The sequence below is a fragment of the Microcebus murinus genome, chromosome 1 (assembly GCF_040939455.1).
Source record: "Microcebus murinus isolate Inina chromosome 1, M.murinus_Inina_mat1.0, whole genome shotgun sequence".
Classification (NCBI taxonomy): Eukaryota; Metazoa; Chordata; class Mammalia; order Primates; family Cheirogaleidae; genus Microcebus; species Microcebus murinus.
Genome location: NC_134104.1, coordinates 12,395,270 through 12,412,085, shown reverse-complemented (window position 1 = coordinate 12,412,085; position 16,816 = coordinate 12,395,270). Strand labels below are relative to the sequence as shown.

General features: G+C 43.0%; 1 protein-coding gene and 1 long non-coding RNA gene across 7 annotated transcripts in view; one reads left to right on the top strand and one right to left on the bottom strand.

Moving 5' to 3' along the window:
* Window positions 1-5,344, bottom strand: part of SCAF4 (SR-related CTD associated factor 4) — a 64,575-nt gene extending 59,231 nt beyond the window's left edge. For 4 of the 6 annotated variants that reach the window (XM_076000499.1, XM_012780921.3, XM_012780919.3 and 1 more), the window contains exon 1: window positions 4,896-5,342. In XM_076000499.1, coding sequence (XP_075856614.1) covers window positions 4,896-4,925 — 30 coding nt within the window. In that variant the 5' untranslated portion in view covers window positions 4,926-5,342. Of the gene's footprint in view, window positions 1-4,895 lie in introns of all 6 variants that reach the window. The other 2 variants (XM_012780918.2, XM_012780922.2) reach the window with 1 other exon arrangement.
* Window positions 5,345-5,429: 85 nt separating this feature from the next.
* LOC142871479 (uncharacterized) lies at window positions 5,430-10,493 on the top strand. The gene is made up of 2 exons (XR_012919734.1): window positions 5,430-5,611; window positions 9,995-10,493. It is a non-coding gene; the product is annotated as an uncharacterized LOC142871479 (long non-coding RNA).
* The last annotated feature ends 6,323 nt before the right edge of the window (window positions 10,494-16,816 follow it).

Sequence of the window (16,816 nt, the reverse complement as noted above, 5' to 3'; positions counted from 1 at the left end):
CTTTCCTTTTATCCACAATTTTGCTCCAAGTTAACCATCCCCTATTTCGGCTTTAAACTATGATGTGTTTTCTCCACTACCTCAAAAATACTCAAGCCTATAATAGAGACCAGGGATTGAATACCACTAAGTGGAAAACCTCATATATACGATATAAATATAGGAATTGCCTGGCACCAGTGCCTGGTATACTGTTAACTGCTCTTCACCCTTAAAGCAACTTTTCCTTTTTATCCCTTGAAACCAAACTTCTAACCACTACTTGACCTTTGCCCACCTCTTATTTTCCTTATATCCCATCATCACCATTCAACCCTAAACTTCAAATCCTATTACCCTTAAAAATTTCAGTGGCCGGTGGGGCATTGTGGCTCACACCTATAATCCTAGCACTCTGGGAGGCTGAGGCGGGTGGATCACTCAAGGCCAGGAGTTCGAAACCAGCCTGAGCAAGAGGGAGACCCCGTCTCTACTAAAAATACAAACAAATTAATTGGCCAACTAAACATATAGAAAAAATTAGCTGGGCATGGTGGCACATGCCTGTACCCAGCCACTCGGGAGGCTGAGGCACGAGGATCACTTGAGCCCAGGGGTTTGAGGTTGCTGTGAGCTAGGCTGACGCCATAGCACTCTAGCCAGGGCAACAGAGACTCTGTCTCAAAAAAAAAGAAAAGAAAAGAAAAAATTCAGTGGCCACGTTTTTTTTAAATTTATAATTTTTTTTTCCTGTTTTTAGTTGCCCAGCTAATTCTATTTTTTTTTAGTAGAAATAGGGTCTCACTCATCAGGCTGATTTCAAACTCCTGACCTTCAAGCTATCCTCCTGGTCTTGGCCTTCCAGAGTGCTAGGATTACAGGCGTGAGCCCCCCTTCAGTGGCCAAGTCTTTAATCTGTGACCACTCCCTTGGTATTATACAAAATATAAGCGTCAGGCAACAATTAAATTGGAGATATCCGCATTCACAGATATCTGCATTCACAGCTTTGCCACTAGTTAGTAATGTGCCCTTGGCTGAATTATTAATTTCTTAGAAAATCAGTTTCCTCACCTATAATTAAATGTCTATGCAGGGTTGTGGGACTACATATCTATTAAATTAGATATGTGTATTATATAAAGTGCCTGACATGCCAAAGGGGATCCCTCCCCCGTTTTAATTTTCTCCAGGGCACATCTGAAAGTGACTCCTGGATGTCTCCCTTTATCTCTTGGTTGCTTCCAAGTTTGAGTTCTACATGCCCAACTGCTTGCCAAAAATTTCCACATGACTGTTCCACACTTCACTCAAGCTCAACCTGTTCAAAAATCAAACACATTTTCTTCTCTGCTAAATAGGCTTTTGATGACTTGTATTAATGGTATCACCACCCTCTCCACACTTAGAATGTAGGGACAAAAGGCGCTTATAAACCTATCAGATGCCAAGGTCCACAAATTCCTTTAGCCCACACATCCTTCCCCTCCTCTCCATTCCCACTACAGACTGGCCAAATTCAAGTTTTACTCACCTTTCCTACCAAGTCTCTGCCTCCTACAACATAAACTACTACAAATAAAACAGTTTTGATTACATTATTCCACTGTTTAAAACCTTTGATGTTTACCCACAGCCTAAAATGAAATTCTAACATATCAGACCCAAGTTTGTCATGCCCCAAACTACTTTCCAGTAGCCTTTGGAATCAAATTACTGTTCTATTTTCTTCTCAGCGTTGTTGTCCCTGATCACCATTTACCATACCTGAAATCCTAAAACTGACACCTCTTCCCTTCCCAAGTCTTCCCTGATTCCTCAAGGCCATCCCATACTACAATAAGGTTCCCAAAGGAAGCTGTTCTAACACATATTAAGGTAACCTTAATGTATGATAGTCTTATGGCTTACATCCTTTATATAGCTGTCCCAGCCTTTCTGGCACCAGGGACTGATTCTGTGGAAGACAATTTTTTCATTGGGGGTGGAGGGATGATTTGAGGATGATTCAAGCATATTATATTTATTGTGTAGTCAAACCTCTCTGCTAACGATAAACTATTTGCAGCCGCTCCCCAGCCCTAGTATCACCGCCTCAGCTCCACCTCAGATCATCAGGCATTAGATTCTAATGAGGAGCCCGCAACTTAGATTCCTCACAAATGCAATTTACAGTAGAGTTCACGCTCCTGTGAGAATCTAATGTCACTGCTGATCAGTTTATGCAGTGATGTGAGGGATGGTGAGCCACTGTAAATACACATGAAGCTTCACTCACTCACTTGCTAGCCACTCACCTCCAGCTGTGTGGCCCTATTCCTAACAGGCCAGAGCAATACCAGCCCAGGGTTGGGGACTGCAACTCTATTAGACCATTATGTGAGAGTCTTATGTCCTTTATTAATTCGACTAGACAGAGACCTTTGGTTGTCCTACAGTACTTAGCACACACCTGTGCAGCTCAGAAGGCACTCAAAAGTTTGTTAATTCGGCCAGGCGTGATGGCTCACGCCTGTAATCCTAGCACTCTGGGAGGCTGAGGTGGGTGGATCGCTCAAGGTCAGGAGTTCGAGACCAGCCTGAGTAAGAACGAGACCCTGTCTCCCCTAAAAAAATAGAAAGAAATTAGCTGGACAACTAAAAATATATGTAAAAAATTGGCCGAGCATGATGGTGCATGCCTGTAGTCCCAGCTACTTGGGAGGCTAAGGCAGAAGAACTGCTTGAGCCCAGGAGTTTGAAGTTGCTATGAGCTAGGCTGACACGACAGCACTCTAGCCCAGGCAACAGAGTGAGACTCTGTCTCAAAAAAAAAAAAAAAAGTTTGTTAATTGAAGATTAGCTCTGGAAGAATAGAGATTACGGGGAACTAATCAATAACATTTCATGAACTAGGAGAAATAGTTAAAGCACTACAAATCACGTAGGCACAAGATGAATTTTAAAGTCAGGTTAATTTCCCCAAAAGAAAGTTCCAATTTTGCAGAAGAGTTGGCATTAGCAACATACATATATCATAAATGCAATCTGTAGTCCATAAAGATTAGAACTGAAAAAATGGAAAATTATTTGAGGAAAATGAACAATGATAAGAAAGTCCTCATTTTGCACATTTAAAAAAGTCAAACCAACCTCTTCCCTTCTTCAAAGTCAGTATCATTCCTAATTTTAGTTTCAAAGTAAAAACTTCAGATGGTCCTTTTCAGGATTAATAGAAAATTTTCCTTAATAATGTGTTTGATGTCAACTTCCATAATGTCTAAATCAGAATTAAATATTTCCAATCTTAAGAATACATTAAAACTCTCTTTCATTGAAAACATTCAATAGTTTTTGTCTTTGAAGAAAAATGTATTTGAAATCTTTTAACAATTGTACCATTTGTATAAGTTCGAAATTATTCAACAAGTATTTGTTAGGCACCTGCTGTGGTGGAGGGGGAGAGAGGAGAATAGAAACTTTACCCTCATAGAGCCAATATTTTACCGAATTTTACCTTCAGAAAACAAAGTCAGCGCCCAACTATGAATTATTTGAGGCATCACAAATTCTCTGATCAAAAATTAGAAAATAATTTTGTTATTTCGAAAATAATTACCACTGAACTTTTACAAGACACTGTCCAATACCAGTTGTAAGTATTGCAGTTAAGACATTTTATGTACCCATCAGTTGAAGAAATATCATTTTTAGGATAATTTACATGGCAATAAATGGTCTCAACTGCAGTGTAACTGAAGAGTTCCGTATTATGGCACTACAAATCGAAAAGAAAGTTATTGCACCCTAATTCTGTTAGAAGTAAAACTACAAAATCTCATTGTGAGATGAAGCAAGTTTTTAATGCCAAATCAACACCTCTCAAACTAAATCTGATTATTTTCTATGTTGGTTTATCTCTAGCACTTGGAAAAGGAAGATAATATAACCCAACCCATGTTAATAGTTCCCATTCCGTAACTGCATTTTAGATCATCAATGGTCAAGTCCCCTCCTCCCAAATCGATTCTGACAAACAGCATGTACTCTATACTCGAAAAGCAACACCTGGAATAATGATCAGAGATAATAGTAGAGAGCTTTAAGGCGGCAAGTAGCTTTGTTCCCGGTTTGGGGAGGTTTTCACATGTAAATGTTCTAGTAAGACAGAGTCGAGAATTATTACTACCTCGGGAGGGGGTGTGAAGGTAGGGAACTGGAGGACAACGCGGCTTTCTAGCGGACCAAAGCAGAGCAAATACTTTTCTCTCCCATTCAACTTTTTAGGTGTCACGTTGGAGCCACAGAGCCGCTAAGAGGGTTATGTTCACGACTCGAAATGATAAGGAGCCATAACCCCAGTTCCCAAGTGAGTGAAACCCGGAGGAGGGGGATGAACACCTTTTCCAACTCCTCCCCGACTCGGGATCAGAGTCCAGCCGTCGACGCGCCGCGGCCTGAGCAACAGGAGAGCAGAAGCCACCGCTCCGCCAGCCCCACGGCCGGCAGATGCTCCCGCTCCCCCACCCCCAACCCCACACGCCCGCCCGCGCTTCTTTCTTAGCCCCTTGCGGGCTCCCAGCACCGCGGAGCCCATAACGGGGCGAGGAGCAGAGAGCTAGGGCGCTCGGACCCGAAAAGGGGCGAAGTTAGAGGAACCGGCGCCAACGCGGGCTGGGGGAGGCCGCAAGGGGGCGAGGGGGGCAGCCCGAGGTCGCCGCCCGGGGGTGGGCGGTGGGGGAGGGGTGTGGGGTCAGTTCCCGTGGTTGCTGCGACCTCTCCCGGGCCACAGGCCGCTCCGCGCAGGCCCCGCAGCCCCGGAACCGGGGCAGGAAGCGTCCCCACCCCGACCAAAGCTTCAAACCCCCGGCGGCGGGAGAAACGGGCCCCGGTTCCCGCAGCAGGCCCGGCACCCCCCTGCCCCGAGCACCCCTCACCTCCTGGTTGAAGGCGTTGACGGCGTCCATGTTCGCGCTGCGGCGGTGGCTGCTCCGGGCCCGCCGGTCACATAGACCTCGCGCCGGGGCGGAGCGGGGCCGGGGAACCGGCTGGGCCTGGCAGCGGGGGGAGGCGACGAGCAGCGGAGCCTGAGGCCGGGAGGGAAGAGGCTGCGGCCGACGCGGCGAGGCGGGCGGCAGAGGCGGAGGGGTGGCGGGCCCCTACTCAGTCCCGTTCGCAGGGTGAGGAGAAAGAGGCGGCGGCGGCGCTGGGCTCCAACATGTCCGTTTGGTGGTGGCGGCTGCGCTCTGCGTCTCGCTGACACGGGCCCCCGCGCCCTCACGCACTGGGCCACACTGGCCCGGCCGGCGAGCGGGCGGGCCTCTCTCTCCCTCTCGCCAGCGGGATGGCGGCAGCGGCCCGACTCCACGCCGCGCGGGGCACCCTGGGACAGCTCGGGCCTCCCGGCGCTTCCTGTGCCTGGCTCCCGCCCCGCCCGCGCTGGCCCCGCCCCTGCCCCGCCCCGCGCGCCGCGCGCCCGCCTGCCGGCGCGTGACGACGGGACGTCGGGCTCTTTCCCGCCGGCTGGGGCAGTGGCCCGGGGGTGACGTCCCGGGGCCGGAGCCCGGCCCGGGCGAAGAGCGTCGCGGAGCGCGGGAGCACAAGGCCGCCGGGATGGCCCGGAGTCGCGCCCCCGCCCAGCGCGGCGCTCCCGGTGCGTTTCCGTGCGCGGTTCTGCCCGAGCAGGCCCTACCGCGGCGGGCGGGCGGGCGGGCACGGAGCCCTCCTGGGCTGCCTCGAACAAAGGGCGCAGGACTCAGCCCTCTGGGGTGCGTTTGCAGGCTCTCGTGCGCTCTGCGGAGAAAAGCCTCTCCCGGTGCAGCCCTGCGTCTGCTGGACTTGTGCGGGTCGGTTCTGCGCGAGCTAAAACACTGAGAAGGACTTGCAGGCGCTGGATAGCCACGTGCAGCCTTGTGCCGCCGGAGGAGTTGATTCGCCAAACTCTTTTCTTCGATTGCCCAAACCAAGTTTTTCCTTTTTGCCGAGAGCGCTTTGTCCTGAGTACTTTCTTTGAGTACCTACTGTCTGCCTGGTGTTGGGGACGTGGAAATAAAAAACAATTGTTCTGCCTGCAGACACCTTGGTTTAGTGGGGAGTACAGGCAAGTAAGCAGATATTTCCCAAAACATGCTAAATGTTAGGGCAGAGGGCCTGGGGAACAAAGAAACTCATTGGACTAGAAGTCCAGGGAGGCTTCCCAGAGGTAGTGGCACCCAAGCTACATCTGGAGGGAGGAGAAGGTTGGGGGGAGGAGAGGGCTACTGAGCCTGGTGAGTTACTGCGCTATCACCTCCCCCCGAAGGAGGACCAGCCAGGAGTGAGATAGACTGAAGGAGAGGCTGAGATTAGGTCCTAAAGAGCCTTTTCCCTTTCAAAGAGTTTGGATTTTGTCCCCAAGGCAGTGGGAAGTCATTGAAAGATTGTAAGAGGAAGGTGAGGGGTCGTGCAATGTGCTCCTAGAAAGAATGGGGTCATGGAAAGAATGGCTCTAGTCCCTGAGGATGATGAAAGCTGAAGGTGATGGCAGTGGAGGAGAGACATAGGCCGATGTTTGGGAAGTGGGGTGGAAATGCTGGGACAGAATGACTGAGGTTGAGAAAGAGAGGGGTGTCAAGGAGGATGCCAAGGGTCTGGCTTGGTGAATAGCACGGGTGATGGGTTTATGAGGACGAAGGAGTGGGTTTGAGAGTTAACAGTGGTTAACACGTGGAGATTGCACGCCATGTGTCAGAGTCTACCTGACATGTTATTCTGTGCTATTTAATCTCCATAACAGGCTTCTGTGTGAATTGGCTATTAGTAATGCCCTTATTTTATAGTTAAGGGAGCGAGTTAACTAATGTGCCCAAGTCACACAGCTGGATGATTTCCGTCTGGGGCCTGTGGAGTTTGAGCTGCCCCTGGGACAAATAAGCGAGGATGTCTAGGAGGCAGTTGGGTAAACACGTGTGGAGTCAGGAGAGATGGCTGAGAGGAGATAGAGATCTGGGAGTCATTAGTGCACAGCTGGTGGTGTAAGGAGCTGACACAGCCAGGGAGAAGACACCGGGGATGCAGGTATGTTGGGGATAAGAGGTGAAGAAAGCTCTGGAGAGGTGGTCAGCCCTGTCCAGTGTTGAATAAAGGTAGAAGTCCAGCAGGGTAAGAATTGGAAAGTGCCTGATGGATTGAGCACCAGTGGCTGAAGTGGAGAGGGCAGAAGCTAAACTGATGTGCATCGAAGAGGGGGAGACAGGCAGGAGAAATTTTAGAGAACCTTGGGTTTGAAGGCAACTTGTGAGGATGCCAGGAAAAGCCCGCAGGAAGACAGGAGAGTGTTTGCCTGTTTCTTTAAGATGAGAGAGAGGTGCTTTTATTTTTTTATTTTTATTTTTTTTAAATATTTTTTAATACAAAATTTTTTTCTTTTATTCTTTTTTTTTTTTTTGTCTGATAGCTCAGTCTGCAGAAAGCCCAGAGAGCTGCTTTTAATTTTTTGTTGAAGGAACAAACAGAATAGACTCTACATTTTAGTTTTGGGTCCACCCATCATCTATTTCATTGTCACTTCATCTCACTGCTTTTCTGTCTCTCAGCTGAACTACCACTATATTTTCCAAATCCATTTTGCTTCTGTAAGAGCTGCCATCCACAGGACTACTGACATTGCATTAAAAAGTTCAGTCATTAGTAGACACTTTGGCATTTCTGGGTATCCATGGTCTACCAAATACTGTCCAAGACTCCTCACCATGTTTCCAGCCTGCTGCCATGGCACAGCCCAAGTTTTGTCATTCCTTGAACACATCTGGGAATTGAAGGGCTGAGGCTTTGCTCTTAGGAAAAAGCCTCCTTGCTTCTCTGTGTAGGGGAGCCCATTTAGTATGTAGTTGATGTTCAGAGGTCACTTCCTTTCATTCATTAATCATGTGTTGAGCATGTACTTTGTACCAAGCACTAAGCTGAAAGCTTCCCCACTCTCCTCCCAGCCAATCTCCACATCTCCCTCACTATGCTTTCATGAGCTCACTATAGTACTTCTTACCTTGTATTGCTGATAACATAAAAAAAAAAGTCTGCATTGTTATTCTGACGTGATATGCCCCTGCCCTGCCTCTACCTCTTTCTGTGAACAGTGGCAGAACTTAAAAGTGGGCCCACAAAGCCGAATGGGATCCCCCTTCCCCAATTCATGCAAACAATCATCTTTCCTCTTGTGAATCAGGGAATGGATTTGGCTGGAAGTCTTGAGTTGGGGTTGGAAAGAGGGGCTTGAGAGGAGGGTGGTGAGTTCAGCTTTGGATGTGTTGCCTTTGAGATTCAATGTACTGTTGGGTTCTGTAATGGTTGTTGAATGAGGGAATGACAGTCCAATAGGGGATATTTTCTGTGTAGCATCCTATTGAGATGTGAATGCACAAGAAACAAGATTTGGCTTCTAAGATCCGTTTGTTTGAGTTAGATAACAGATTTAGGAGGTTCTTTTCTGCATAGGGTTGTTCAGTTTTTTTTTTTTTTTTTTTTTTGAGACAGAGTCTCACTTTGTTGCCCAGGCTAGAGTGAGTGCCATGGCGTCAGCCTAGCTCACAGCAACCTCAAACTCCTGGGCTCGAGCGATCCTTCTGTCTCAGCCTCCCGAGTAGCTGGGATTACAGGCATGCGCCACCATGCCCGGCTAATTTTTTTTTTTTTTTTTTATATATATATATCAGTTGGCCAATTAGTTTCTTTCTATTTATAGTAGAGACGGGGTCTCACTCTTGCTCAGACTGGTTTCGAACTCCTGACCTTGAGCAATCCGCCCGCCTCGGCCTCCCAGAGAGCTAGGATTACAGGCGTGAGCCACCGCGCCCGGCCTGGTTGTTCAGTTTTTATGTCGAGGTGTTCGGGAGGTCTTTTAACAAGTTGTTGGTGAATATGCGTTATCAGCTAGACTTTGGGTACCTTGACAGCATTTTCTAGCATTTTTCCATTCTAGAGACAGCAGCTCCTCTGTCTGCTCTGGGACATCTGGGAGCCATTTGCACAGCCACTGCTGGACTTCCATCTCTCTCCAGTCAGACATGTCAAATCTTCCAATAGGAAATTTCTGGCAAATGACAAAAACTCCCGAGGGTTGTCCTTTGTGACCAGAACTTGAAGCAGCAGGAATGGAGCCTATTGAAAAGATAGCCAGAGGATCATAAATAGATACAACTGATAAAAATCAGCAAGACATTTTATCCACTTGCAAACTTGCCTTCTTTTCAAGAGCATAGATTTAAGCAAATTCGTTTGTTCACAATGTGGGTGTGTGAAGGTAGTCCTGAAAAGCCATTCTAAACAAACTCACATTTAAAAAAAGAATAGATGCCGTCAATATTCAGAGGAAGGAAAAAGTGACATTTGGGAAGTAATATTCTGGTTAATTCTGTGTCCTTCACATGTCAACTCATTTTCTTGAAAGGAATGCTGGCTACAGTCCACAGGTGTGGAGAAGATGGAGTGAAAGCACATTCTAAGCTCCTGAAGAGCCCAAGAAAACATAGATAAAAATTCAAGGGAAAATGGGTTCTTTCTGATGCTTTAATCTTTTTATTTTCTGGAACAAGGTTATATAAACAGATTCCATTCTAGGAAACTTCCTTTTTTTTTTGAGGCAGAGTCTCACTTTGTTGCCCAGGCTAGAGTGAGTGCTGTGGCATCAGCCTAGCTCACAGCAACCTCCAACTCCTGGGCTCAAGCGATCCTTCTGCCTCAGCCTCCCGAGTAGCTGGGACTACGGGAATATGCCACCATGCCCGGCTAATTTTTTCTATATATTTTAGTTGGCCAGTTAATTTGTTTCTATTTATAGTAGAGACAGGGTCTCGCTCTTGCTCAGGCTGGTTTCGAACTCCTGACCTCGAGCGATTCTCCCACCTTGGCCTCCCAGAGAGCTAGGATTACAGGCGTGAGCCACCGCGCCTGGCCTATGCTATGAAACTTCTTTCTTGTTGGTTTGCTTTCCTTCTCGGACAACGGCCTCATCTCTGAGGCTTCCCTGATACCTCTGTGATTCCTTTCTCTCCCCACCTAGGGATCTGACTGAACTCTCTCCTGGTTTAGAACTGCACTTCCAGCTGCCTGCTGGAAAATTCCACATGAATGTCCCGTCTATCCCCAAGGGACCCACCTGACTCCTTTTCATGCCAACTTCTGCATTCATGCCCTTTATGCTGTTGGTGCCAAAACAGTGGAACAGACTATGAAGAAAACAGGAACTCCAAGAAGGAAGAACTCAATGGCAGTTGGATGATGGGATTTTAGGGAATGTTTGTTTTCTTCTTTATTTTTTAGGAATTTCTAGACTACTTATGTGTTACTTTTGTAATGAGAAGCAGTAAGTTTTCTTTTAAAAAAGAAATCATACAGGTAAGTGTGCAGCAAACCTAAAGTGTTCTAGATTGACAAGCTTAGCTATGATCATAACAGTAAGCATATGAGTAACTAACAGAGGAAAAGAGTTTCGTTTTCTCTTGACCATGTCCTATGTTATTTAAGAATAGGGATCCAATTAAAAAAAAAAAAAAAAAGAATAGGGATCCAAGACTTTCCAAAATTGAAAGTATTAAAATCAAGTCTCATCTAAATTGAAACGTCACCTTTCAGGACTGGGCCACACCAATCTGACATTTGCCCTTTCGTTCATTCACAAAATAAGTATTTACATTTACATGGAAAGGCACTATGCTAGGTGTTTAGGATATCACAGTAAGCAAAGAGAGATAGGTTCCTTCTTCACGAAACTACCTCTCCAGAGTCCAACACGTTTCCCTGAGCATTTTTCATGTGTATATTGGCAATGCATATACTTTCTTTTATAAAGTGTTTGAGTTATTTACCCTATAAAAAATGGACAGTTTGTCTTCTTATTGAATTATATGAGTGCTTTATTCAAGTCCTTTGTCAGAAATGTATATTGTACGTATTTCTTCCCAGTCTGTGGCTTGCTTTTTCATTTTCTTTTGAAAAGCAGATGTTTTAAATTTTGATGAATTTAATTTACCACTTCTTTTCCTTTTATGGCTTGTGTTTTTCTGTTATGTTGAAGAATTTTTGCTTATCTTCAGGGTATAAAAATGTTCTCCTATATCTTTTTGAATCTTTATAGTTTAGCATTTATGTTTGGTTCTGTGGAGTTGAATTATGTACATGGTGTAAGGTAAATGTCAGGCTTCATTTTTTTTAAAAATAGGGTATCCAGTTGTTCCAGCACTATTTGTTGGAAAAAAGCAATAATTTCCCTATTGAATTACTTTGGCTCCTTTGTAGAAAATCTGTTGACCATATATGTGTGGATCTGTCTCTGTACTCTGTTCCGTTCATCTATATATCTGTCTTACATATAAATACCACACTGTCTTATTTATCTAGTAATTCAAGTACATAAGTTAGTGTAAGTCTCCAACATGGTTCTTCTTTTAAAAATTGTTTCCACTATTCTATAATCTTTGCATTTCTATATAAGTTTGAGGCTCAACTTGTCAATTTCGGAAAAATGAAGAAACAAAAACAAGAAGACTGGTGTGATTTTGATTGGGTTAACATTGAATCTATAGATAATTTGGGGGATATTGACACCTTGACTATATTCAATTTTCCAATCCATGAACATGTTAGATCTTTCTATTTATTTAGGTGTTCTTTAATTTTTCTTAGCAGTGTTTACTGAAACTTTAACATGTCTTGCACATATTTGGTTAAAGTTATCCCCAGGTAATTCAGTTCATGTTTTTGGATGCTATTATAAATGATATATTAAAATTTGTTTCTAATTGTTTATTTCTAGTGTAGAGAAATACATTTTTTTTTTTTTGAGACAGGGTCTCACTCTGTTGCCCAGGCTGGTGTGCATTAGCATGATCATAGCACACTGCAGCTTTGAACTCTTGGGCTCAAGCGATCCTCCTACTTCAGCCTCCCGAGTAGCTAGGACTACATGCACACTCCACTGCCTGGCTAGTTATTTTAGTTTTTGTAGAGACGGGGTCTTGCTCTGTTGCCCAGGTTGGTCTCAAACTCCTAGATTCAAGCTATCCTCCTGCCTCAGCCTCCCAAAGTGCTAGGATTACAAGTGTGAGCCCCTGAGCCTGGCCTGCAAGTGCTTGGCAATCTTGTGTATGCTGCATTTATTAGTCCTAGTAGCCTTTTTTTTTTTTTTTTTTTTTTTTTTTTTTGGTAAATTCCTTTAGATTTTCTGTATACCTGATCATGGCTTCTGAGACTAAAGATAATTTTAATTTTTTCTATCTACTATCTATACCTTTTATTTACTTTTCTTGTCATTCATTACAATGTTGAATAAAAGTAGTGAAAATGGACATCCTTATTTTGTGTCTGATCTCAGAGGCAAACATTCTTTCACCATTACCTATGCTGTTAGCTGCAGGTTGTTCATAGATGCTCTATAACAGGTTGAGGAAGTCCCTTCTATTAATAATTCCCTGGCAGCATTTTTATTCTTTTATTTATTTTATTTTATTTTATTTTTTTTTTTTTGCGACAGAGTCTCACTTTGTTGTCCAGGCTAGAGTGAGTGCCGTGGCGTCAGCCTAGCTCACAGCAACCTCAAACTCCTGGGCTTGAGTGATCCTTCTGCCTCAGCCTCCCGAGTAGCTGGGACTACAGGCATGCGCCACCATGCCCGGCTAATTTTTTACATATATATCAGTTGGCCAATTAATTTCTTTCTATTTATAGTAGAGACGGGGTCTCGCTCTTGCTCAGGCTGGTTTTGAACTCCTGACCTTGAGCAATCCGCCCGCCTCGGCCTCCCAAGAGCTAGGATTACAGGCGTGAGCCACAGCGCCCGGCCTTTATTCTTTTAAATCATGATTGGGTGTTGAATTTTGTCAGATGTGATTGCCATATTCATTGAGATGGTTTTTCTATTTTATTCTGTTTATGTAATGAATCACAGTGATTAAGCCTGGCATTTCTGGAATAAGCTCCACTTGGTCATAGGATATTATTAATACTTTTTAAAAAATGTATATTGTGGCATTTAATTTTTATAGATTCTGCCAAGAACATTTCCCTCTATGTTCATAAGTGATATGCGTCTGTAGTTTCCTGACCTTTCTTATAGTAGTTTTGGTGTCAGGGTAGCTTGTCCTCTTAAAATTATTTGAGAAGTGTTGCCTTCCTTATTTTCTGAAAGAGTTGATACTGTTTCTTTCTTAAGATTCATTTGAATTAATGAGTGAAGCCACTTTGGCCTGAAGTGTCCTTTATGAGTAGGCTTTATATTAATAATTTAAGTTTTAAAATTGATGTAGGGCTCTTCAGGTGTTCTGTTTCTTGAGTCCGTTTTGATAATTTGTATCTTTTCAGACATTTGCCCATTCAGTGGTTGTCAATTTATTGGCATAAAACTTTTCATGATATTCTCTTACTGTCCTTTTTTGTTGTTATTGTTAAAGACAGGGTCTCGCTTTGTTGCCTAGGCTGGAGTACAGTGGCATCATCATAGCTCACTGCAGCCTGGAACTCCTGGGCTCAAGCCATCCTCCTGCCTCAGCCTCTCCAGTAACTGGGACTACAGGCAAGCACCACCACACCTGGCAAATGTTTAAATTTTTTGTATAGATGGAGTCTCGCTTTATTGCCCAGGCTGGTCTCAAACTCCTGGTCTCAAGCGATCCTCCTACGTTGGCCTCCCAAAGTGCTGGGGTTACAAGGGTGATCCCCTGAACTTGGCCCTCTTATTACTCTTTTAATATTTGTAGTGAAATTTCCTCTTTCGTTTCTGAAATTGGTCATTTTGGTTTTCTTTTTTTATTTTCTTGTTCAGACTAGTTTGAGATTCATCTATTTTGTTGCTTTTTTTCCAAGAAACAGCTTTTGGTTTCATCGATTAGCTCTACTATTTGTCATCTTTCTAGTTCATTGATTTTCGCTCTTTATTTCCTTTCTTCTGCTTGCTTTGTATTTAATTTGCTCTTTTTTGCTTTCTTAAAGTGGAAGCTTAGATCATTGATTTGAGACCCTGTTTTTGGTGATATAGCATTTAAAACTTTAAATTTACCTTTCAAATTTTGATATGTTGTATTTTCATTTAGTTAAAAATATTCTGTAATTCCCTCGTGAGTTCTTCTTTTACTCATAAATTATTTAGAAGTGTGTTGTTTAATTTCCAAATATTTTGGTATTTCTCAAATCTTAATAATTTAATTCTTTTTTTTTTTTTTTTTTTTTTGAGACAGAATCTCACTCTGTTGCCCTGGCTGGAGTGCCGTGGCATCAGCCTAGCTCACAGTGACCTCAAACTCCTGGGCTCAAGCGATCCTGCTGCCTCAGCCTCCCAAGTAGCTAGGATTACAGGCATACGCCACCATGCTGGCTAATTTTTTTATGTATTTTTAGTTGACCAATTAGCTTCTTTCTATTTTTAGTAGAGACGGGATCTCACTCTAGCTCAGGCTGGGTGGAACTCCTGACCTTGAGTGATCTTCCTGCCTCGGCCTCCCAGAGTACTAGGATTACAGGTGTGAGCCACCGCGCCCGGCCAATAATTTAATTCTATTATGGTCAGATACCATACTTTGTATGATTTCAGTGTTTTAAAAAAATTTTTTCTTTTTTTTTTTTTTTTTTTTGAGATGAAGTCTCACTTTGTTGGCCTGGTGTCACCCTAGCTCACAGCAACCTCAAACTCCTGGGTTCAAGTGATCCTCCTGCTTCAGCTTCCTGAGTAGCTGGGACAACAGGCACAAGCCACAATGCCTGGCTACTTTTTTCCATTTTTAGTAGAGACAGGGTCTTGCTCTTGCTCAGGCTTGTCTTGAACCCCTGAGCTTAAGCTATCCTCCTGCCTCTGCCTCCCAGAGTGCTAGGATTACAGGCGTAAGCCACCATGCCCAGCCTTAAAAATTTATTTATCAAGGAGAGTCCTACAAAAAAAAATAAAGAAAAATGTATTGATACTTGTTTTATGGCTCAGCCCATGTTCTATGTAGGTTATTGTTCCATGTGCACTTGAAGATAGTGTATATTCTGCTATTATTAGGTAGAATGCTCTATTAATGTCACTTGAGTCAGGTTGGTTAATGGTATTGTTTAAGTCTTCTCTATCTCTGCCTATTTATTATGTCAATTACTCAGAGAGGAGATTTGGTATCTCCTCCTGTGATGGCACATTTATCTCTCCTTTCAATTCTGTTGCTTCATGTATTTTGAAACTTTGTTACTAAGTACCTAAAAATTTAACATTATTGTTTCTCCTTGATGAATAAGCCCCCCTTATCATTTGGAAAATTTTCTTTTTATCTCTGATAATATTTCTTACCCCAAAATGTATTTAATCTGATAATAGCCACTCTGGATTTCTTATGGTTAGTGTTTCATGGCATATTTTTTCCCATCCTTTTACTTGTAACCTATCTCTGTCTTTGTATTTAAGTTGAATTTTTTGTAGGCAGCATATAGTTGGGCCTTGCATTTTAAGGCAGTTTGACAACTCTGACTTTTAACTGAATTGTTCAGACCATTCACATTTAATGTAGCTGTTGATATGGTTGAGTTTAAACCTACCATTTTACTGTTTGTTTTCTATTTGTCCCATCTGCTCTTTACTATTTTTGTCTTGTTTGGCTGCTTTGGCATAGTTGAGTGTTTTTTTTAGTATTTCATTTGATCTATGCTATTTAACTTACTGTGTGAACATATTTTTTAGAGGTCAATCTAAGATTTACAATATGCATCTTTAAGTTATCACAGTCTACTTTCAAATACACTTATGCCATTTCACATATAATTTGTGACCCTTATAATATGCCTCTATTTCCTCTTCAATCCTTGTGCTTATTGCTGTCTTGTATTTTACTTCTACATAAGTGTTTTATAAGCCTATAATACATTAGTGTTATTTTTACTTTAGTCATTTTTTGAAGACATTTTAAAAACAAGAAAATGCTTTTTATATTTTCCCACAGATTAACATATCCAGTACTCTTCATCCCTTGTGTAGATCCAAGTTTCCATCTGTTGTCAATTTCTTTCTTTATAGAGAAGTTTCTTTAATATTTCTTTTAGCGCGTATCCGCTGTCAGTGAAACCTCTCTGCTCTGGTTTATCTGAAAAAGTCTATATTTCTGTTTATTTCTAAAAGATATTTTCTGTGGGTATGGAATTCTACATTTACAGGATTTGACCCCTTCCCGGCCCTTTCAATGTGTTATTCCGTTGTTTTCTGACTTGCATAGTTTCTCATGAAAGGTCTTGGATCATTCTTATATTTGTCAGTAATTTTCTCCAGTGTCTGAAAATTGTTTCCTATACGTTTGCCAGTTTTTTAGGTTTTTTTTTTCCATAGTGGAAGGGTAATTTTGTACTCTGTTACTACCTCACGACTAGATGCAGAAGTTTTTAATTATTATGAAGTAAAATTGATTAATTTTTTCTTCTATAGTCAGAGCCTTTTTGTATTCTAACTGCTCTTTGCCTGTCCTGAGAGCATGAAAATGTCCTCTATGATTTCTTCTAGAAGCTTTATAGTTTTAGTGCTCATATTGAGGCCTACAGTCCATCTCAAGTAAATTTTTGTATATATGTGAGACAGGATTAAAAGTTGATTTTTTGAAAGTTGTTCTATCCCCCTTTGTTGAAAAGCTTTCTTTTCCCCCCACCCCTATTGAATTGCATTGGCATCTTTATCAAAAATTAAGTGGCTGCCAAATGTGTGGGCATATTTCTTTTTTTCTTTCTTTCTTTCTTTTTTTTTTTTTTGAGACAGAGTCTCATTTTGTTACCCTGGCTAGAGTAAGTGCCGAGGTGTCAGCCTAGCTCACAGCAACCTCAAGCTCCTGGGTTCAAGTGATCCTTCTGCCTCAGCTTCCCCAGTAGCTGAGATTACAGGCCT